Source organism: Mesoplodon mirus (genome assembly GCF_964341445.2).
Source record: "Mesoplodon mirus genome assembly, chromosome: 5".
Taxonomy (NCBI): Eukaryota; Metazoa; Chordata; class Mammalia; order Artiodactyla; family Ziphiidae; genus Mesoplodon; species Mesoplodon mirus.
Genome location: NC_138980.1, coordinates 21,936,641 through 21,959,509, shown reverse-complemented (window position 1 = coordinate 21,959,509; position 22,869 = coordinate 21,936,641). Strand labels below are relative to the sequence as shown.

General features: G+C 37.2%; 1 protein-coding gene across 4 annotated transcripts; it reads right to left on the bottom strand.

Moving 5' to 3' along the window:
- Nucleotides 1–296: 296 nt before the first annotated feature.
- LOC309805039 (dual specificity protein kinase CLK4-like) lies at nt 297–18,365 on the bottom strand (the record flags this gene model as incomplete). Of its 4 annotated transcripts, none has more annotated exons than XM_082622866.1 (14): nt 297–446; nt 535–625; nt 1,348–1,427; nt 4,240–4,322; nt 7,096–7,225; nt 7,476–7,570; nt 7,777–7,943; nt 8,036–8,152; nt 11,105–11,171; nt 11,568–11,658; nt 12,710–12,845; nt 13,293–13,379; nt 17,371–17,437; nt 18,205–18,307. In XM_082622866.1, the coding sequence occupies 14 exons, from the start codon at nt 18,305–18,307 to the stop codon at nt 306–308; spliced, it is 1,455 nt and encodes a 484-aa protein (XP_082478992.1). In that variant the 3' UTR covers nt 297–305. The 4 variants fall into 4 exon arrangements, with proteins under 4 accessions (XP_082478992.1, XP_082478991.1, XP_082478990.1 ...); XM_082622865.1 differs by having other exon boundaries at nt 12,710–12,908; nt 13,338–13,379; XM_082622864.1 differs by lacking the exon at nt 17,371–17,437 and having other exon boundaries at nt 18,205–18,365.
- Between the last annotated feature and the right edge of the window lie 4,504 nt (nt 18,366–22,869).

Below are 22,869 nucleotides of genomic sequence, written 5' to 3'. Positions count from 1 at the left end.
GAGTCAACCTCCATGTACAAAAAGGCAAGATCAATCACTGGACACAAAGGATATTCCAAAGGTCTTTAAAAATGGTAATTAATCTCAAAAAAGGAAAATTAATTTTAGCTTTTATATTTCATTCATTATCAAGACCATATTTGCTTAACAAGATAATTATGCGATTGATACAAAACATACAGCATTTACACTTAACTGTACAAAATAATTTAAGGTTTATAAAAATATTAGAATGTTTAGAGTTGACTGACACAGTCTTAAATCATCTCTTCTAGACAAGTATAGTAAGACCACTGATTTCCATTTTATTTCTTTTTTAATAAGTCAAAGAAAGGATGCTGCAATGCTTCATCCAAGGTAATTCTTTTCACTGGATCATATTCTAACATTCTTTGAATCAGGTCAAACAGTTTCTCATGTTCTTCATCATGACAGAGCATAAATTCCTGAGGGGAAAAATGACTTTGTTTAAGAAAGACAATAAAAAATAGTTAAAACAGGTTTTTTTTTGTTTGTTTGTTTGTTTTGTTTTACCTTTAATGGTTTGCAGTGTCCCGTAACATATCTACCAGCAGAACTACGTTCCTCCCAATCTAGCTGATTATGATGAAAATACATCTGTTTCCTATAGGAAAGAGAAGTCTGGATTAAATTTTAAGAAAAAAAGAAACCCCAAACCCACATTCTTACCCTGCCCCAAACAGGGGATTGGGGGAAAAGATGGAACCATAAACATCTCTCTATATATACATAAACATACAATTTCTAAAAATCTCAGCAATAATTATATCGGATACCTTATATGGTATTTTTCCTAATCTTGTACCCTCTGAAGTTTTAGTATCCCACCTAAGTTGTACCATATGTGAAACAATGCCAGCTTCAAAAACAGAGGTTCCTAGATCCATTCCTGTAAATTCTGATTTCACTAGATCTGGAATGGGGCTAGAAATCGTTAACAATTCCCTGGATGACTTCTGCGGTGAAGCTATGTTTTGAAACCACTTATAGTATTCTTGTCCAAAGACGTACATGTGGTTTGCAACAGTCTGGAATTCAAATTTAGATAGGACTCCAAAATCAAGCTCTTTTTACTACTCTATGTATTATTTTTAAATCAACCTAGGAAAACATTTATGCAAAGGTTAACCTGAGTATAAAAACACCACTTTATTTACTGGATCACAAAGTAAATATTGCATTACTTTTCAAAAACTTGACTTCATGAAAAAGAATTCAAAATCTACAGTCTTTGGAATAAGCAATAACAACAAAGATGGGTTTTCTATAGTTTGAATATAGGCCACTGCATGTACCCAATAAGGACTTTAATCTTAAAAAGCATACCTTGTTTTCTGAATCATGTGTGTTGGTATGGGTCCTAATATACGTTCCATCATTGCCAGGTGTTCTTTATTATCATTAGTCTAAAAAATATAGGAAAAAGAAACTTAGCACTTTCCATTTCCCTACACGCACATAAAAGGATAACACAAGAAAACAGTGTGTCCGGGACTTCCCTGGTGGTCCAGTGGTAGAGAATACACCTTCCAATGCGGGGGACGTGGGTTCGCTCCCTGGTCGGGGAACTAAGATCCCACACGCTGCGGGGCAACTAAGCCTGCCCACCACAACAAGAGAGCCCGCGACCCACAAACTACAGAGCCCACACACTCTGGAACCCGCACACTACAAGTGGAGAGAGAAAACCCACGTACCGCAGCAAGAGAGAAGCCCACGTGCTGGAATGAAGACCCAATGAAACCCCCCCAAAAAAGTAAATAAATAAATGTTAAGAAAAAAAAAAGAAAATAGTGTTTCCATAAAAGGACTAGATTAGACAGCTATACAATTTATATTACACTCTACTTCAAAGATGGAATAAAACTGAATGAGCTACACTGATTGTCTGATTTCTGAAATGAATTGGTAAGGTTTGTATAGCTGATTGAGAAACAACTTTTTAAGTATATTTTACTGAAGTACAGTTGATTTACAATGTTCGAATAATTTGTTTAATGTAAAACAGAACAGTTTTCCTTATTTGTATTACTTGCACTGTTTAACTGAGGGATGACTGGGAAGATTACCAATAACCTGGCTACTCATTTTATCGGTTGCTTAACTAACCTCCATTACCCAATGGATAGCAACTTTGTAACACTAATCCTAGACAATAAAAATACAGTCCCAATAATTCTTACAACAACCTTGAGCTAGGAATGTGGGAACATAACTTTCAAAGAGGTTAAGATACTAGCTCAAGCTCATATAGCTCATCAATGAGGAAACCTGAGCTGTGAACCCAAGTCAAAACTCATATTCTTAAATTACACAGTAACAGAGCTTTGGCTAAAGTCGAATAAATTGTTAAACTAAATGGTACACTCCTAAGCAGAGGCTGGAAAGCTTCTTCTATAAAGGACCAGATAGTAAATATTTTAGGCTTGGATGGTCACAGATGGTCTCCACCACATATTCTTTTTCATTTTTTAAAGCAGGCATCAGATAGGATATAGTTTGCCAATCCTTGCTCTGAAGAGCAGAGTCTATGTGCAATGCTTTTTAAATCCATTAACTACTGTGCCTAGCACACTGCTTTCAAAATGTTCTTAAGTCATGACAGGAATAAATAATACAAGCTCCATTATCTTCAAAAAGTTCCTTAGTTGAAGACTATTTTGGAGGGTGGAATTAAAATATAAACCACATCTCAAACCAAAGTTAATAATCGACGCTTAAGGTCTCAGAATAATTTACAATCATAAAACCATCTGAAGGATTTTATATGTGTCAGAATGAAGAAAGCATGCACTGTGCTCAACTTTTTCCTTGACCCTATAGCTTACTACCACAAAACCAGACACCACCCCCTAGAAATGTCCGACAGCTATGTTCTAGATATCAAACTTGTCTACAAACTCAGAGTACTTTTAACAGATCTCTACGGAGTAGACAGAAGTTTGGTGAGGCGCCCCATAGCGGCGAACACATATATTCTGCAACAGCCACCTAAGTGACTTATAATTCATCACAGCTTCCTCCCTCCTCATCCTGCATTGCCATAACCTCAAAGCAACCTTGACAGTATTAGCCAGGAACTTCCTAACCACCCTCACCCCATCCAACAACACACCTTGATCAAATCACAACCCTCTTAAAGTTCTCCAATGGTTACACCACTTGAAGCTTTCAAGACTTTTAGTTTTCTGACATAAGCAAAATTATGAGGAAAACAAGTAGAGACCTAAATAACATTTTCTCCTTTTTGTTCTGCCAAGTAAGCCAATAACTATTATCATTGCATAGAAAGAACATTTTAATACCAAAAAAACCAGGAGAGATAATTTCTAAATGAAAGCCAGAACGGCAACCCTACAAAATCATTTTCATTTTAGACCGGTCTACATTTGGAAACCACTGACTCCTAGGATAAAACAAATACCTTTCTATGGCAAACAAGTCCACTATGAATCAGTACTTGCCTACTGACACCATTTTCCTATTTATCCAAGACACTCCGGCAGCACTATTCATCCTTCCTCAACTAGAGTAGCTTCCTTTATGCCTCTTGCATTTATGAATACCATTTCTTCCTGATATGGCCATCACACACTCTAGTTTTCTGACAAACTCTTACTCTTCCTTATAGCTTGGATTAAACTCCCTATTCCTCAGTGATGCCTTCTCGAAGGAAACTTAACTGTTCACCTTTTCTGGGTTCCCTTCTACATTGTTCCATTATAGCAAGTATCATATTGTACTGTACGTTTTCCCATGTCTATCCTGTGTATGTCTTCCTTGAGGAGAGAGATGCTGTCTTTTCATTTTTATACACACAGTGCTTAGAAATGTGCCTAGGGTGTCATACATGCTTAATACAACTTACTGTTTCTGAATTCTTTTAATAAAAGTGCAACATAACCAGCGCTGAATTAAAACTGACCATAGTAACACTAATGTAAATTTATGAAGGAGCATCACAATAAAATGGATCATATGAAGTCAATATGAACCATGTGTTTAAAAGCTCCACATGCAGAATGAATTATGACCATTCACTGAGAGTAGTTCATTCAACTGTGGTTTTAGAGAAGGATGACTATTTTGCACATGGAAGTTTACATCTTAAGAATAATGACACTATGGCAACTTTCCAATATGGAAACCAAAACTTTAACATGCCTTTAACATTAAAGCTCATTATGAATCAGTAAGTAACATTTACTAAATACATACCTGAAAGACTGTGAAACCAAGGTAATATTCAATAAGAATGCAACCTATGCTCCAAACATCACATGGCTGAGACCAACCTAAAGCTATTTAAAAACAAAACCAAACATTTTATTAGGCAACAATTTTTAATTGCCAATACACAATATCTTTTCCTATGTGGGTGCTCTCTTTATATAGCCCATTTAGGAGAATATGATAGTAAATTCAGGGTTTACATTTTTAGTTTTATACCAAACATGATTCAGTATGCTTTCAGAGTCCTCCATATCCTTGTATCAACTTACAGTATTTTAACCTGGGGGAGGAGGTATTTTATGGAAAGTAAGAGGGGTTAGCAAATAGTCCATAGTCTCTGAATTGCTTGTGCAATGAGGAGCACTGTTATACCCACTTAACGGTTGTTCTATGAAATTTTACATTTTATTAGTGCAAACATAGGTCAATAATTATCCTCAGTGTAATTACTAACCCCTTATCAATTACCATCAGCTTGATATCTGAGTTTATTTCTTCCATGAAAAGAAATAGTAGTGTCACATAAATTATGTAAGAATTATAATGGATATTATAAGCAGTGTCACCCATAAGCAGAATTATACAGATATTTAAAGTTCACATAGAGAGGTATCTATATATGTACTTTCAGGTTGTCTAGACATGATCATATATTTTCTCCTTCAGAATTCTCAATAGTAACATTATTCAGAAAAGAAAAAAACACCTAGCCTTAAGTCTCTATCTATTTAGAAAGGAAAAGAGTAAACCTAAACCATACAGATGTTTTAACCTTTTAAAGATTAAGTTTTTAATAAAAAAATAATGTACAAATAAAACCTACTTTAAAAGACATTTCAATTACTTTCAGTAACATTACTGAATTTAAAGACAAAGGAAGAAACAATATATTCAAGGAACTTGACTATGATTTAGCCATTTTTGTTAACCCTCATGGTACTTATCACTTGAACAAAAGGATAATGGAGCATGGTTTCTACTTACAGTAACACATACAAAATCTGCAAATGATAGAGCTTGGATCTAAGATGAAAGTTTTCTTTTCCAGCCACTCCTGTTTCCCAGTCCAGCTTTCTCCCAAGTGACTGTAAACTACTTCATTCTCTTATGGCTCAGCTCTCATACTCTTTGGAATTTCACATCATTCACTTTGACCAACTTCTGTTTACTACCAACACCCAAGACATGAGACCAACTGCCCTCCTCAGTGGTGGCACCTGACAACATCTTCCTCTTCAACCTAATTCTGCCTTAATCCTCAGGAGTAACACTTCACAAACACACAAAGAACCCTTCTAATCTTCCCATCTGTTCATTTCTTTTCCCAGACACCAATAACACCAATTTCAGATTTATATCAACTATCCCCAGCCTGGCCACACATGGGACTGTATTATTACTAAGAATCACTGTATCTTACGCAATCTAGGAGGAGGCCATTAACTAACTGTAAGATACACCACTGTTTTATGAACCAATAACCAAGAAAAAATGCTGTTTTGTCTTATGTTTCCTCACATGTTAAAATGTGGAGAAAAATCTTCTTCTTAAAATTGATAAAACACAGCAAGTTATCTCTTTTTAAGCTCTGAAAATACCTCTCTGTCCACAATCTCCTCCCACACTCTTTTCTTTTACCTTCATTGCAGGCTTTAGTCCTCAACCATGAATACACTTTCTAAACTACTGCAACATAGCAGCTTCTTTCAGACCATACTAAGCAGAAATCCTAGTAACATCAATCTCAAAGATGAGCTCCAAACCTGTGCTATCCTATGTGGTAGCCACTAGCCACATGTGGTTATTTAAATCTAAAAGTTTAATTAATTTAAAATTCAGTTCCTCAGTCACACTGGCTATACTGAAAGTACACAGTAGTCTACGTGTGGCTACTAATGGCTACCATGTTGGATAGTGCAGATATACAACATTTCTATCATCATGGAAAGTTCTACTAGCCAGCACTACAAACTATTCTTAATTTCCTGTCCCTTTTACTAATTCTTTACTCTAGGTAAACATCATTAGTTTGCTTTCACACTCATATTCTCAACTACCAAGTCCTCTTCGACAAAAGGTAAAAAGTGGAAAAGACTGATTCCACAAAGATGTTTTACTATCCAACCTCGGTTGAAACTTACTTTTGGCAAAGTAATATGCTTATACCATTTAACTATCTCCCAATATCACCTGATCTGAATTTTTCCCACTGTCTCCAAGCCCCCAAATCCATCCCTGACTTCCTTGCTCTATCAACATGACTCGGTCTCGAACTTTTAAATTTTGAGGCCTAAGATGTGCTCTCCCTCACTGAGTTCCCTTTTATTAATATTGAAAAACCCTGCACCTTAACTAATTTTCCTTTCCATGCTTTCCCATGTCAAAGATGATCAAAGAAGCTCTCCTCTTAGACTAGCCCCTCTTTCTTCTCCTCTTAACCTCCATCCACCCTACATCTAGACGTCTGCCAGCCAAATCTTTAGCATTTTCCCCAGCACCATGCTTTGTGATGAGACGAAAAGAGGTGCCCACATCGCTTCAAAATCACACTGCTGTCATGGACTTAGCCAATACAGCTTGTTCTCTTATGATCTTGTAAGACTGACTCGTTCAAAAAGAACCACCACCTGGAATATCTTTACAGATGATATCACATTTTTCCCACTCAGGAAAATTATTTATAGCAATGTCCAGACAGCTTTTATGAAAACAGAAAACATTTTCTGTACACTGCTAAGAAAATTACAGCTATCCCCCAACTACCTGCCCCCCAATAAAAGCTATAGAGAACAAAAAATCTCTTTTTCAATTAAAATATCAGGAAGTCTGGTATCTACTAACCCAAAATGACCTCTGGAGCTCTGTAATGCCGTGTAGATACCACAGTGCTATGATGTTCATCATCGTATGTTGCACTTCCTAAGTCAACAATTTTGACATCTGTGTTTTTCAGTGTGCGTTCATCACGTTTCTAGAGATACAGTTAAGTAAACACAAAGATCAATAAAGATATGAAATATTTTATAGCACTATCCAAAAGGTTTGCACATGAATTCTCTTTTTGATTTTCAAAATAACCCCATGAGAAAGGCAAAGGATTACCCTTTTTGGGTTAAACGTCAGGATATAATAAGCCTCAAAGGTAAAATTCCTCATCCAAGGATCACCAAGCTAAATTCATTTTAAAGACAACTACCAAAATTAAAACAAGTGTAACTTACCATTTTTGAATTATACTTGACTACATAGTCAGACTCCACAAATAAAATATTTTCAGGCTTCAGATCTGTATGGGTTAATTTATTATGATGCAAAACTACAAAAGAACAAAAAGACATTATTAGTTTCACTTACAAATGTAATCTGTACCGGGGGAAAGGAGAATTAGTAGTAGAGGTAGGGATCAAAAGTGGTTTCATCTTTACTTGCAACGTGCATTTTTAGTGACAATGGTTTGATATGTTGCTTGTCCAATAAAACCTTTAATTGACTGGTATTTAAAAATTTAACAAGTATACTTACAATTTACTGACTGACAGATCTGATATGCCATTTGCCTGATATGGTCAATTTGAAATGGCAGAAAGCTATTTTCTTTAATGAAATCATAGGTACTAAGTCCCAGGAGTTCGAACACAATACAAATATGACCATGATGATCAAACCATTCTAGCATCTGGACACATCGGCTGAAACAGATCAGAATACAAATAATTCAGTTCACAGAATTCTGATTATTTCATGTAACATAATGGATCACAGTTCCAAGTTTCTTACTTACAAGACATTATTGGGATCAGTACTATTTAAATGCTCCAATACTTTGATTTCTGAATGAGCTGCTTCACGATATGGTCCCACATTTTTTGTGATTTTCACTGCTACATGTATGCCACCCCTTAAAAACAAAATGAAAATGGTAAATGTACAGAAGGGCGTTGAAGACATGTATCCTCTAAAGCAGCTGTCACCAACCTTTTTGGCACCAGGGACCGGTTTCATGGAAGACAAGTTTTCCATGGTTGAGGGGAGGGTGTGATGGTTCAGGTGGTAATGCAAGCTATGGTGAGCAGCAGATGAAGTTTCACTCGCTTGCCCACTGCTCACCTCCTGCTGTTAGGCCCAGTTCCTACCAGTCCACGGCCCAGGGGTTGGGGACCCCTGCTCTAAAGCATCATCTTGTTAAGTACCAATCACTCTATGCTATTTTCCTAAAATAATCTTTCAGGGTATATTATAGCAGATCTATAAACATTTTTTCAAAACATTTTGACAAAATATACATTATACAGAGTGATGATTTCTCTTAATACTTAAGAACGTTAATGTTTGTTTCCAAAAGTTTAAATTGACCTAGATTTTATAAGTAGTTTTTTTTTTAAAAAAGGATAAAAATATAAACCTTGAAGATACTACTGCTGAAAACATTCACTCATTCGCCAGGCTAGACCGAATGTGCCAGATGTTGCATTGGAATCACTGTTAAAAAGAGCTTGTCCCATGTACCTCACAGTCTAATGGAAAAGACAGACACTTGAACAACTTATCATTAGGTTAGAAGTGCCTGGTATAAGGAATAGAGAGAAGAAAGAACCTAACCATCAGAGTTAGGGGAGCTCAGACTTCTTCAGAGAAGAAAGACAACTATCAGTTTGTTAGATAATTCTGGCAAAGGAGACACCAGCAATAAGTCATCAAGCCAAAAAAATGTTTAGTGCATTCACGGATGCGAAGAGGTATAAATAGCAACAATGTAGGGCAGCGTGTTTTAGACCGGGGCATCTGTAGTACTTCCTAAAAAGTACAGAGGGAATTCCCTGGTGGTCCAGTGGCTTAAGACATGAGCTTTCACTGCCGTGGGCCCAGGTTCAATCCCTGGTCGAGGAGCTGAGATCCCGCAAGCCATGTGGTGCGGCCAAAAAAAAAAAAAAAGCCATAAATGATTTTGAGGAAAAGGATTTCCAAATCTTCAGCTTCCTTCTGTCCTCTTTTCTAAACCTGATCTTCTTGAATACAAGCCAGCAGTCAACCCTGCATTTTTCACTATGGCCTTCCCACATTACAAAAGAGAACCCCATGCACGTGAAATTAATATGGCAAGGTTTGTGACCCAGGCTGTTTATAAAAAAGAAAAAAAAATTCTTTGAGGCAAAAATTTTTCTAGTGGCTGGATAGCAAACCTATTCCGAACTCATTTCTTTTGACAAGGTCCCAATGAAGTTGTGGGCTGATATATAATCATCAAACTAAATTTTTAATGATTTATCTCCCTATGATGTATAGCATATATCTCAAGACTTAAAAGAATTACTATAAAACTGCTGTGACAAAACTTCTTCTAGTCTCATCTATTTCATCATATGGACAAGTTTTCTAACTGCTAATAAGCTATAAAAATGAACAGTGCTAATAGCTATAAAAATGAAAAATGGATAATGGTGTTAGCTAATGCTACTATAGTAATCATATTGCAGTATATAAATGTTCAAACCAACGTTATACACCTTAAACTTATAAGCTTTCATATTACTTGTCAATTAAAAAAAAAAGAAAAATGGAAACTTAATGTTAAAACAGTAAGATTTATCTATGGACACATGAACTCATTTTTTTAAAGGCCCCAACCATCTCGATAAAAGATATATTTACAATTACATTGTATGTTTTAGGTCTAATAAGTATCAAAATTTGTAACAGATTTGTACTTGATCAATTGAATACTCTTCATTGGAATATCTCAAATACTCAAGTCTTGGAACCTCAAGAAATTTTTAAAAGACCTCAATGGGACAACTAGTGAAATGTGAATCAGGTTGTAGATAAGCTGGCAAAACTTGAAAATACATATAACATGTAAATATAGAGAATGACTAAACACTGTAAAATGTTAACATTTGTGGAATCTGGGTGAAGAATAGATGGGAATTCTTAGCAACTTTCCTAAGTCAAAGTATTTCAAAATATCTTAAAATTTTACTTTATGTTCACATTTTTGTCATAGAGAGGAAAGGGTGATAATAAAAGACACTTAGGATAATATTCTTTATGAAAAGTGAAGTAAAAGTTAAGTTCAAGATAAAGCATTTCTAAGTATTCAAGAAAAGTTTGTTCATGGATGACAGGAGGTATCAAGCTGTTGTATTTAGATTCCCCCAAACATATTTAGAAAGAGAGATATGTTTTTTTTTAAAAAATCACCATTTACAATAAGCTGGAAATTACATCCTCAACTATTTTATGATGAAAAGTATAGATGTCAATTTAGAAATGTGCAGTTTCCAATAAACTGTTGTAAGACGTTCACTTACAAAAAAATTTGCAACCGCAGAATAGAGATCCTAGAGGAAAACATGAAAACGAAGCAGAGAGGGTCAAAGAACAAAAAGTTTAGTATAACTCATTAAAGAATCTGGACTTTATTCTGTAGGCTTCAAGTAATATAATTTATTTATAGTTTGAGAAGCTAACCCTAACGTGCAAATATTATCCTTTGGAAATAAAAGTTTTTGAACCAAGAAGATTAGACATGCTAATTTATTGTCTCTGCAATTCAAAAGTAGGGTAAAGCACTCCAAATCTCTTATAGAAAGCTAAGGACCTAAGTTCTGGGAAAGTCTTCACTTGAACACTGACATTAATTTCCATGAACTCCATCTGATAAACATTTTCAGCATTCTTGGTCAAAATCCATACTTATGGTAAATAAATCGTACACAGTTCAAGAACTTCTGAATACTTATACCTCCCAGGAAAACACATAGCTACCACTTAAATTCCATTTCATCTAAATTATGGATCCTTCTCCACCAAAAATATCAGAATGTTCAAAAAAGAAAAACAACAAACTTACATGCCATGATCAAGGCACTCTACAACTCTGCCAAAGGTCCCTTCTCCCAAAGTGTTCACGATTTCATCTAAAGTGAGGGGGGAGAAAGAAGTGTAAGTACCTGAGTACAAATTATCAGTTATTCAAATAATGAATGCTTAAGTGTGGAATTTTTTCAAATGCTCTCTATTAAAGCATAATTAACGTTCCAGCCCTCAAATTATTTGATTTTCAGATGCTACAAAAATAATGTAGATAGCTATCTTTCTTGCTCTAATCTCAAATTCCACTGATTATTTTGGAACTTTAGAGTAGAAATATTTAAACTCTATAGAAAAGAAGAAATACAAAAGAACAACAAACAAACCCACAAAAAACAAAACAAAAAAGCAATGAAGAGTTCTTTAGCCCCCCGCTGACAAACTATTCTTAAAAAGATTATTCTGTCTGCAAAGTTTAAAAAGTGTTGAAAAATATTCTATACATCTTGCTTTTAGAACGTCTCCACTTTGACAGATAAGGTGACCCTCTTCATCATCTTCTATACTCCTGGATCTTTTCCTTTGGTGGCTCTTCTGGAACGGCAAGTGGGCAGCACCAAGATCGTCCAGCCAATCAATATAGCAGAGTGAATTCAGGGCAGAATACGCAATTCATTCAGCGGGGAGATATTCAGGCATTCAGATAAGAACCAGGCCACGAAGAGTTGGCAGGAGCAAGTTCAAATTCAGTCCCCAGAGATTCACAGGACACAGTTTATGTTACAGAAGAAAAACATGGCAAGATTTTCAGATAAGTTACTTAAAGTGGCAATAGAAAAAACAACACAATTGTCTCTAAAACACTGACTTAATTGAAGTCTGAAATTTAAAGAATGCAATGTCATGATCTATTAATCTCGTTATAAAATAGCCTATGCTGTGAGTTGAGATGTCTAGTTTGTCAGGAAAATGTTTTAAAACGTCAAGATTAGCTCAAATTGATACTTAGCAATATTTTTAAACATACTTATTAAAATAAAAGGGGAAAATAAAGGCTAATGTCAATGTTTGATCTAATCAATGATAGTTCTACTGAAGAAAACTTGGGGAGGAAAATAATAATTCATAGTTTACTGCAAACAAGTGAAGATTCATGAGTGTAAAAAAAAAAGGCAGGCTTTCTGGACAATAATTTCCCCTTCAGCACCCACTTTCAGAACTCCAATGGAACTAATTGCAGATTGTGCGATACACAGGGTAAGTATCCACCAGTGCAACTTTCTACATTTGTCTCCAAGTACTGGGAAAGGGGTTTCTTTTAAAGTAAAAAATGTTTAAGATGAAAGAAAAGATGGGTGCTTCATCTTTTCGTATGATTATGTTATAAAAGATAAAAATATTTTTAACATTAAAATCAAGAACCTCATGATCTGGTCTGCAGAAAATGAGTAAATGTGGGCAAATGAGGACTAACTAATAAATGCAGATTAGTTGTAAGAATTTGGAAGTTTCCTTTAAGGATTCAAGTAATATAAACACAATTATATTCATATAGTATTATAAACTTTTTCAAACTTATTGGCTCAGTAAGAGCTTTTACACACAAATAAGTATCCACCCAAAATAAAAACAAAATCAATCATACCGAACGTGACTGATTACTTGAACATTGTCTATTACGCTTCCTTTTAGGACTGCTTCTCCAGCTTCGGACTGAAGATTTACTGCAGTGGATTCGATAACTGCTTTCAACGTCTCTGTGATAACGTCTAGGAACACATCTTTTGCAGTAATCATTTCTGTATTCATCAATGTTAGGAACATATATTTTGCAGTAGTCATTTCTGTATTCATCAATGTTAGGAACATATATTTTGCAGTAGTCATTTCTGTATTCATCAATGTTAGGAACATATCTTTTGCAGTAGTCATTTCTGTATTCATCAATGTTAGGAACGTATATTTTGCAGTAGTCATTTCTGTATTCATCAATGTTAGGTACATATATTTTGCAGTAGTCATTTCTGTATTCATCAATGTTAAGAACATATATTTTGCAGTAGTCATTTCTGTATTCATCAATGTTAGGAACATATCTTTTGCAGTAGTCATTTCTGTATTCAATGTTAGGAACATATCTTTTGCAGTAGTCATTTCTGTATTCATCAATGTTAGGAACATATCTTTTGCCGTAGTCATTTCTGTATTCATCAATGTTAAGAACATATCTTTTGCAGTAGTCATTTCTGTATTCAGCAATGTATCTCCGGTACTGATAATATCTCTCATTCAAGAACCTTGCTTCTAAATAATGACTGCAAACACATTAAAGGATTTAAAATTACTCTCTTCATTCTAGAACGCTTTAACGTTTAACCACATTTTAACGTGGTTAAAATAAAACATTCTCTCAAGAATTCCTGGTTTCAACAGCTAACTCAATAAAAGAAAAAAATACAAATTGATGAATTAGAACTTATACTTAACTCACAAAACTTAAATAATTTTACTTTAACCAACAAGCAAATGGGTACATATATCTCTATTAATATATACTGCTATGAAGGAACAAACCTTGGGTCAAATCATTCAACATATTCAGTGTTTACTTGATTAAGTGTCCCTTTACCTTCTGGTGAAAGTTAAGACCAAAAATTCACAAAACTGCTCTTCTGAAATTCATCAATCTTATGATATATGCATCTGTAACTAAGCTCTCTTCCTTTTTGCAGAGCCACACACAACATGAGGCAGGCAAAACAGGATTCCTTTCCTTCTTAATGTAAGTTAGGTATCTCTGGCACACAGAGTTCTTTCACGAAGGGTGTATTAGAGCTAAAAGGAATCTTAAATATATTTCAGGCCTTTCATTTTACAGATGACTACACTGAGATCCCTAGAAGGAAAACGATTTGCCATGGTTGTAGAGCACATTCTAAATCCTATTGTATGTGCCAGTATTATTATACACACCACCTATTCCATCTCCTCTCCTCTATTTCGAGCTTCCTGTATCTTTCTGAGAAATAGTCAACACAGTTTTTGAACGCTGCTTCATGTGCCAAAAATATCCAAAATATATGCCCCTCAAATGAGAAAAGGTTCTTGTAATTGCTTGCTTAGGATTTCCCAACCCCCTACTTCCCTTTGCATTTTGAATTTCCTGTCACTCCTGCTTGTGAAATAAACAAGAATTCAGGGAAAACAGCATCATCTGGTGCCATAGTGCTTACCTTCTTTTTTGATTTTTTTATTTTTTTTGCGGTACGCAGGCCTCTCACTGTTGTGGCCTCTCCCGTTGTGGAGCACAGGCTCCAGATGCGCAGGCCCAGCATCCATGGCTCATGGGCCTAGCCGCTCCGTGGCATGTGGGATCCTCCCGGACCGGGACACGAACCTGTGTCCCCTGCATCAGCAGGCGGACTGTCAACCACTGCACCACCAGGTAAGCCCCATAGTGCTTGACTGCTGAATCTACAGATCCCTTTGAAAATCTAATTGAGAGGTATGGGCCCTCTCCCCTAAGAAACGCACAAATGCGTAAACAAATCTTGGCAAGGAATTTCAGAGATCATGGACCTCAGGAAGTCAATGGATTCCAGTTAAGCAGCCTTGATTTGATGGAAAGAAAAAGACAGAGCCAACTGACCCAGTTTCCCGTCCCCCTCTCTACCTGGGATGAGTATCCTTTTCAACAGTGTGAAGCTTCAAGAGGGATGCACGTGGAGCACTGAGGGAGAGAGGGGACACCTGCCCAGTCAGACACACCAGCTAAAATAATCCTGACAAGCAATGGAGTGACAGATGTTAACTAGACTGCCCTCACTAACCTCGTTCTTTTTCCCAGAATATGTTGTCATTCTTTTTGCTCAGGAGGCTGGTTTATGCAAAAATAAAGGAGAAGCATCTCTAAAACTGCTACTCAACAGGGCTGGCATCAAATCCAGGCTGGGGAGATGCAGAAGCCCCCTTTCCCCAGTGTCAGCCTTAAGTTCTAGCCATTGGAGAAACAACTCAGGATATTAGGGTCTAAATCTGGGTCTAAGTCAGGGATCTGATCAGTTGCTTGGAACCGTTAAGGGAGAGATCTACAATACGTCAAACTAGAAATTACCATACTCTAAAGGGCATCTGTTTAATTCTGTAAGGCATCCTTCCCATAAAAGTCTAAAATGTATCGGAAAACTCTAACACTAATAATCCTTAGCTGGACTAGTGCATGAAATTAGAGCTGCTGATAATCCATAAATAATCTATAGAATAACAAACATGGAGTGAAGTAATACTATGAGGATAAACTAAAAAGATGAGGACCTCTTCAGCCTACAACAACCGAGCCTTAGAGATTAGATAAACAAAGTCTACAGAATTATAAAGGCTATATGGACAGAGTGAACAGGATGAACAGACTGACTGAATTTCTAAAAAGAGTCACTGAATGTCCAGTGAATATTTCACTGTAGTTCTTTAAAACAGCCAAGACTAATGAGGCTATGGGCATTCGTTTTTATTTCCACACAGGTCCTGTGGAAGATAAAAAATATATGAGGCAAAATCCCTGCCAACAAATAACTGTTCAATTTGAGATTACTCACACAAAAATAAAACAAAACTCAACCATGCAGGAAATGCCAAAAGCCTGGATATGAGTGCTTAGGAGAAAAAACTCATAATGCTTAAAATGGTCAGGGAAGATTTCGTGAAAAAGAAGGGAAGAGTTGCATCTTAGAGGGACATCAGGATTTGGATAAAGTAGGAAGTAGAAGAAGTGCCAGGAAAGAAAAATGGCATATTACCATCTTACATTTATAGAGTACTTTTAGCCAGAATGGTTTAGAGATGAGTTTGTCTACATGTTACTTAGGAACTAGTAAGTAGACAATTTCAGCAAGAGCAATTTTCACATAGGGGAACATAGGCAAATAAATAAGCTGGGAACAGATCATCCAAAATCTTGCATGCCAGGCTAAAGGGCTTAAAACAGTGTTTCTCAAAGGGTGGTCTGTTTATTAACAATATCGAAATACTGAATTTTTAAAAATGAAGATCCCTGGACCCCAGGTCAGACTCACTGAATAATCTGGTACTATGCATTTTAAACATACCTCCAAAGTGATTCTATTCACACTAAAGTTTGAGAATCACTGGTTTAAGGCTTGATACTCTATGTTACAACAAGACATTTAAGGATATAAAATGTGTTCACAGCCACATCAGTCTTCCTGTGTAGAATTAATTGATTAAGCTTGTAGGAAGGGAGCAATTCACAGGCTACTTACAAATCAGAAAGAAAAGACACTCTGAAATATATAGGAAAAAAGGTAAGATAATTCATCTACAATAAAAGCGCTGATAAATCATAAGAAAAATATGCTTTAATAGAAAAAATAGGCTAAGAATACAAAAATAATGTTCACAATCAACTAGACTTCAATTAAAAAAATATTCAAGTGTTCAATAAGCACATGACAGAGGACAAATTCAGCAGAAATTTAAACATTCAAATGAAAAGAAAACACTATTCTTGGCATTTCAAAATAGACAAGACTGGTGACAGCATGTCGTAGGGAGTGTAACTTGGTACAAACTTTCTAGAAAAATATGTGGAAAAATATGTGAATATGTAGCAAGAGCCTTATAAGAGTTCACACCCTTTCACTTGAAACTGTCCCTTCTTAGAACCTATTTTCAGGAAATATTCAGAGGCAAAGATTTGTATACAAAGATAGTTTTCAGAAGAAATAACTTTACATCCAAATGGGGGACTAGCATCCTACCAAGAGTACCTTCTTTATATGCTTCTGTATTTTTCAGTTTTTTCCTATAATTTTACACAAAAACACTCTTATAAAGTTTTGAATCTTGAAAATGACTATTAGATTACTCCAGATTACGGAGAGCAATTACCACCAGACATCTCTGGTGCCAATATCAAAGAAGAAACTATTGGCCTAGTGGTTATTGCACTGACTCAGTATCATCTTTCTGTGGTTAATTATGAATATGAATAACTGTTCATCATTCATATCACTTCCTTTCGACACATACAATGCATAATAAATCCATGAATGGTTAGTACTATTTGTTAAGCCTTACAGAGTATTTTGTAGTTATCTTAATATAGGGTACAGATATTCTTGTATAATACATTAATTAGCTCAGGTCATTGAAATCCTGGCATAGATTCTCCCTCTTCCCTCCATATGATAGTGTGTGAAGAATGATTAGTCTGCACTGATTAACAACAAGCACACTGTTCTACAGAACAAGTCTGTTTTGGCATGGAGAAGGAAAAAAATTGCATACTGTTTTTTAAAGTAACCCCAGTTGGCTAATTTAGAAAGCAACCTGGCAAACAGTCTCAGTGGAACATCTGCACAAAACAAGGAGAAAACATAGAACCAACAAAAACAAATGAGAAAGGGAAATTAATGGAGGACAGAATGAAAGAAACTCTATTCACCTAGGCTTTGTTTAATCATTTAGGAACTTGAAAAATTCCTTCAATTCTATATAAACGTAGTACCTACAAATTTTACACGGGTAAGAATACAACAGAACAGGACACATGCCATTGGAAATTTTTATTGAGGCCCTTCTTACAACAGCCAAGCTTCTAAAAATCCCAAACATATCCACTGGCCTTATCTACAAATATAACCTGTAGAATACAGTATAGGCTACTAATCCCCAACACACTGTAACATTCTCACACACCACATGCTATTTTTCTCATCTGGATGAACTCTTCCCCACCCTTCATTAGCTCTCATTTGTGGAACCCTAAATAAGTGCCCCAATGTACAGCTCTCCCTACTACATACAAGTTAAAGGCACTCACTGGTCCTTTAATCACTTACTTAACTTTCGTGTGTCTCATTTCCCACAACTATATTACTGGCAGCTGGGACTCCATCAACTGTCTCCTACAGCTCCCAAATGGACACAGATATGTGAGAGCAGGAACTCTGTTCTATTCACAGCAGTGGCTAGCATATAATAGGCACTCAGTAAATATTTTCTGAATGAGTATTTGTTGACTGATTTATAAAACAATCTGACAGATGAAAGTTATATAAGCTAATGACAAGTCATTACAACTATTAGTGTTAAAATGGTACTAGTTCAAGTGTAATTTACCAATAAGATTCTTTAAGCTGGTGATGTGGTTTACAATGTCTGTTCTCTTGTGTACTACTGTGGGATCTCCTCTTCCGTTTGTACCTTCCACTGTAGCTTTCATGTCCCAGGCTTTCTCTGTTATCCCAGTCAGGGCAGTGAGTTCTGTTGGAATGACTCATCTGTTAATGGAAATGAAAAGTGAGTTGTGGAATTTACAGATGGTTATATTTAGTAAATAAAATATTCCACATTACTATTAATTAAATAGAAAAACCCAGCACATGGGGTCCTACAGGTTCTAAAATCTTCGTAGGTAATGGTTCCCAAGGCATGGAGGCACTGTCCCACTGGTATGTCAGATGATTCTAAGTGGCATACACACCTAGCACTAAACGATAACACTGTGAGACCTGAATGCATTTTCTTTCCATTCTTCTGGATAAATTCTCAGCTTGGTGCATATCTTCAACTAACACTTGCTAACTGCCATTTTTTAAAAAGGAGTCAGGATTCAGGCTTACAGCCTTCAGTAGACAACAATATCTAGCTAGAAATTAATAACTTTTTTGGTTTTATTTTTATCATGACCTTCTTTCTATGGTAAATTATTACTAATCTCTTAAGTTATTGATATAATCAAATTATTAAGTTATTGATGTTAACTTTAAATGTGAACTAATTTAAAACAAATATCACACGTGTCATGCAGCTTTGTTGAAATACTGTGATACAAATAACTGAAGTCAGAGAAACACTTAGGGATAGAATATAGGAGATGACTGTTTATTTTCAGATCATCCTGCAACCATTCTTAAAATTAAACATATTTGTTATAGATCTGGGGTGACTAAAGAAATGAACCTATAAGGATGAATAGGGTCACACTGAAATCAGATAATTGTGACAATTCCTTGACTCCATCTACATCCTCACAGGTTGCATTAAGGATCACGATCTGTGTTCTAACAATGCCATCCCTATCTGCCTCTTCCCATCTTAATTCTTTCACAAAGCAGTTAAGTTTTTAACAGTGATGTCCAAACTGTTGAAGAGGGTGAGGTTCACAACTCAGCAAGGAGCTGAAAACAGGTAAAATGGAGCAAAACCAACTTAGTTAACCTCCTTCAGTTAGCCCAAATGACTCAGTAACAAGCAGACAAATTCAAGTAAAAAATTTAAAAGATTTCAAATGAATTAAAAGACTTTAAAATGAGGCATCTCCTGGGAGGTATTCCCTAAGAAAATGTAGGTATCATGCCATCAGGGACCGAAGCCACCAAATATTTAGATCTTTTAACTCACTTCTCTTGTTGATTCTTAGGTCCAACAAAAATCCTAAAACTCGAGTCAGGGTTCTCACTGGAAATTGATAAGTGAGCATTCTGATTTACATAGTCATTTGAATATGGGAAACTGAAATAAATGACATTACAAATTAACCTGAGCCAAAAGACCATCAGAAAAGCCATCAAAAAAATTATATTTCTAGTGGAATTCTTCTAACCCTTCAATTACCCAAATTATATTTTAACCACATAGGAACTCTTTAAAATTGTTTAGTTAAGCATTCTTAAATCATAGCAAGCAAAATTACAACATCTGATGACTGAGGTTTATTACTATGATTATTATAATGCATTTTTTGCAAAACACGTGTGTCTGCTTCAGTTTTGGTTTTTTCCTTCTACTATCAGTAGGCCATAACTAGCTCACCAAGGCAGAATTCTTAAATAACCACAGTTATCAATATGCAAATATTAAAATAAGCATCTTGGGAGAGCCAAAGGTTTTTATTTCTCTAGCCAAGTTCATTACTTTAAATTTAATTCAGCTGATAGGAAGCCTTCCCCCCCACCACCACTACTGTTCAGAAATATTTTCTCAGGAGGCCAAGAGAAGAATCCCAGATCCAGGTTATACAGATTAGGTTCCTTCGCATACAAAAAAAGAGAAAAACTAGCTAGAATTATCACACTATTTCTTATTAACAAAGAATCCTACATGTTAGAATCATCGGACATCCTTCAATAAAAACATCAGATACAACAAACATCAGATGTTTATATCCATCTTAGAAACCTGATTCTCTACTGCCCTTTAACACCCTATATTACCCGACAATTTGATGTTATCTATATAAAAATATCTATGTAGGTTAAAGTTATGATTAGATGGCTCCAAGAGGACTGTATGGAATGGATAACAAGAAGCCTGTGGGTGTATGTATGGAGCACAATCATACAAAGATAGCTCTAAAATAAGACCAGGTGGTTGACGTGGTCAGTTTGGAGCGCTGTTTCCTAAGAATAGTATAAGCGTTTCATGGTTACTTAAGTAATCAAGGACAGGGTGATCCAAAAGTATCAGAAATGCACATCTGATGCAACAATACTATGCTCCACTTTAGGAAAAAAACAGTTTGCACAAAGGATGAGCCTCTCCGTATTTACCTCTCACAAGCACGAGCTAAATTCCACCACCTGGACTCGCAAACGAGCAGTTCCTCGGACGCCCAGTCCCCACCCCTCGCCTCTCCGCCAGGGCACCTGGCCAGGGCCTTTGGCGCACTCAGAGGCAGAAGTCTGACCTCGGAAAATCCCAGAATGCTACAAACGGCCGAGGCCAGGGACCCAGAGTAAGCCTTGATCTAGGACAACACTTGCCCCAGGAGGCTCTCGCAGGGTCTCACTCTGATCGGCGGGACGGGTCACGGGCCTAAGGAGCCGTGATATGAGTGGCCTGGCCTCTCTGAGACGAGTCAGAGGCAGAGCCGAGGCCTTTCCGCCCTAGGATTTTAAATCTACCATGACACCGGGGCAACTTTAGGTTTCAAATGCCACGAGCAGAGCTGTGTCCCGAAGCAACCCCGGTCGCCGAGGCCCCGAATCCCGTCGTTTTTCTGACACCTGGCTTTCGAGACCTAAAACACTGGGAAACCGCCCAGCCCAGAACACCCTATCCGAAACCTTACCTCCTCAAAAGCAAAAGGCCCTTTGGCCAATAACTGTCACCAAACCGCCGTCTTCAATCCCTGTCGCTGCGACAAACACCCGACAAAATGACAGCAAAACCATCTCCCCAAAACCCCACCGTCGGCCTCTAGCGCCACTTATATAGGACGAAGGCGCCTGCGTAACAGAGCTCCCGCGCTCCCGCCCCGCCCCTAAGGGGCGGGGCCCAGTGTGACGTCAGGGCCGCGCCCGGCCCTCCACCACGCTGCTGCGTGGGCGGAGCAGTCCCGGCCCTGAGATGTGCAGTGGTTGAGGCGACTCCTTAGATTGTTTTCATTGCGGGAGAACCTGGGTGAAGTCAGGAGGAGACGACTTAAGCCTGTGGCACGTGTCTGCTGCTACTCGAGGAGTTATGCTGAATGCAGCACCTCTTAGCCGAGCCAACCTTGGCTCCGTTTCCTGCTCTCCCACCCCAGTGGGCCGCAGCACGGCTGAACTGTCAGGCAGAGCCACCGTGCAATAGACAAACCCCAAACCGTCTCGGTGCTAGGCCCAGGCTGGTGCTGGGGTTAGCTCAGTGAACGCGATTGTGTAGTCCAGCCCGCTTGGAACGTCCTGTCTAAAAATGGATTCTGATAAATAAGATGTCTTAGGAAACAAGCTCAGAGGTGCTTATCTTTTTAAGGCCTGTGTTCCTGATAAGAACAAAAAAAATAAGTTTCAGTTGAGACTCCTTACAAAATTTTTCCTGTTGTGATCCCTGCCTCCTGGGCAGATTCGGTAGCTGGAAGTTCCCCTAACAAACTTTTCCCCATTATTTATTCCTGTGAGTCAGTTTTAGTTAACCAATGCAGAGTAATGTCTGAGAGCTAGTGAGCCCCGTTAAGGGGCTTGCTTACCTCAAATAAGGTATTTCGCAGTTCTAAAGATCCCCAGACAGTTTCCTGTTGTGAGCGTGTAGAGTGAGAAGAGAGAAGAGGGCCAAAATCTGAGCCCTGGAGAGCACTTAAGGGACAGAGGAAAAGAGCCTGAGAAGGAATGATCAGCAGGAGAGGAGAACCAAGAGTTTGGTGTCAGAGTAAGTGAGAGAAGGGTTTAAATGAGGGAAAGGCTGACAGTGACAAATGCTGGGAAGGAGTCAGGTAGGGTTGGTCCTGAAAAGTGTCAAGGGGATTTTGTGCTCTGACAAACATTCGATGGATAAAAGAGAAAGTCAGAAATCAGATTTGGGAGGGCACGGTTGGACTCTTGCAGGCATAAATCCAATAACATGTGGGTTTGTACCTTGTACCTTGTTAGGTGAAAGGAGGGCCCTGTCATTTCATGATCTAATAGTGTAGAAAATGTGTGCCACGTACTTTGGATAAATTGAATTGTTATGGAGATTGTACCCCATGTTAAGAAGTGAAGAAGTGAAGTTGAAAAGATACTTGGAAAATTGGAAGTGAAAATTCTTTATGCTGTAGAACGAAACAGACGTTATTCTCCTCACCTAGAATAGCCACCATTTATGCATCTACAATTGTAAATCTTACCCATCCTTTGAGGTCTATCTCTAACATGCTATCTCTGACTACATGAGTTCCCACCCATCTCCCTGCTCTTGACTACTCTGGTTAGAGATGAGGTCCTTAATCAGTTGGCCAAGGCACACTGGTGTGCCTGGAACCACCAAAATATGATGACCAATTTTGCCCATAGTGTGAAATGTATTGGTTCTACAATTGATTAC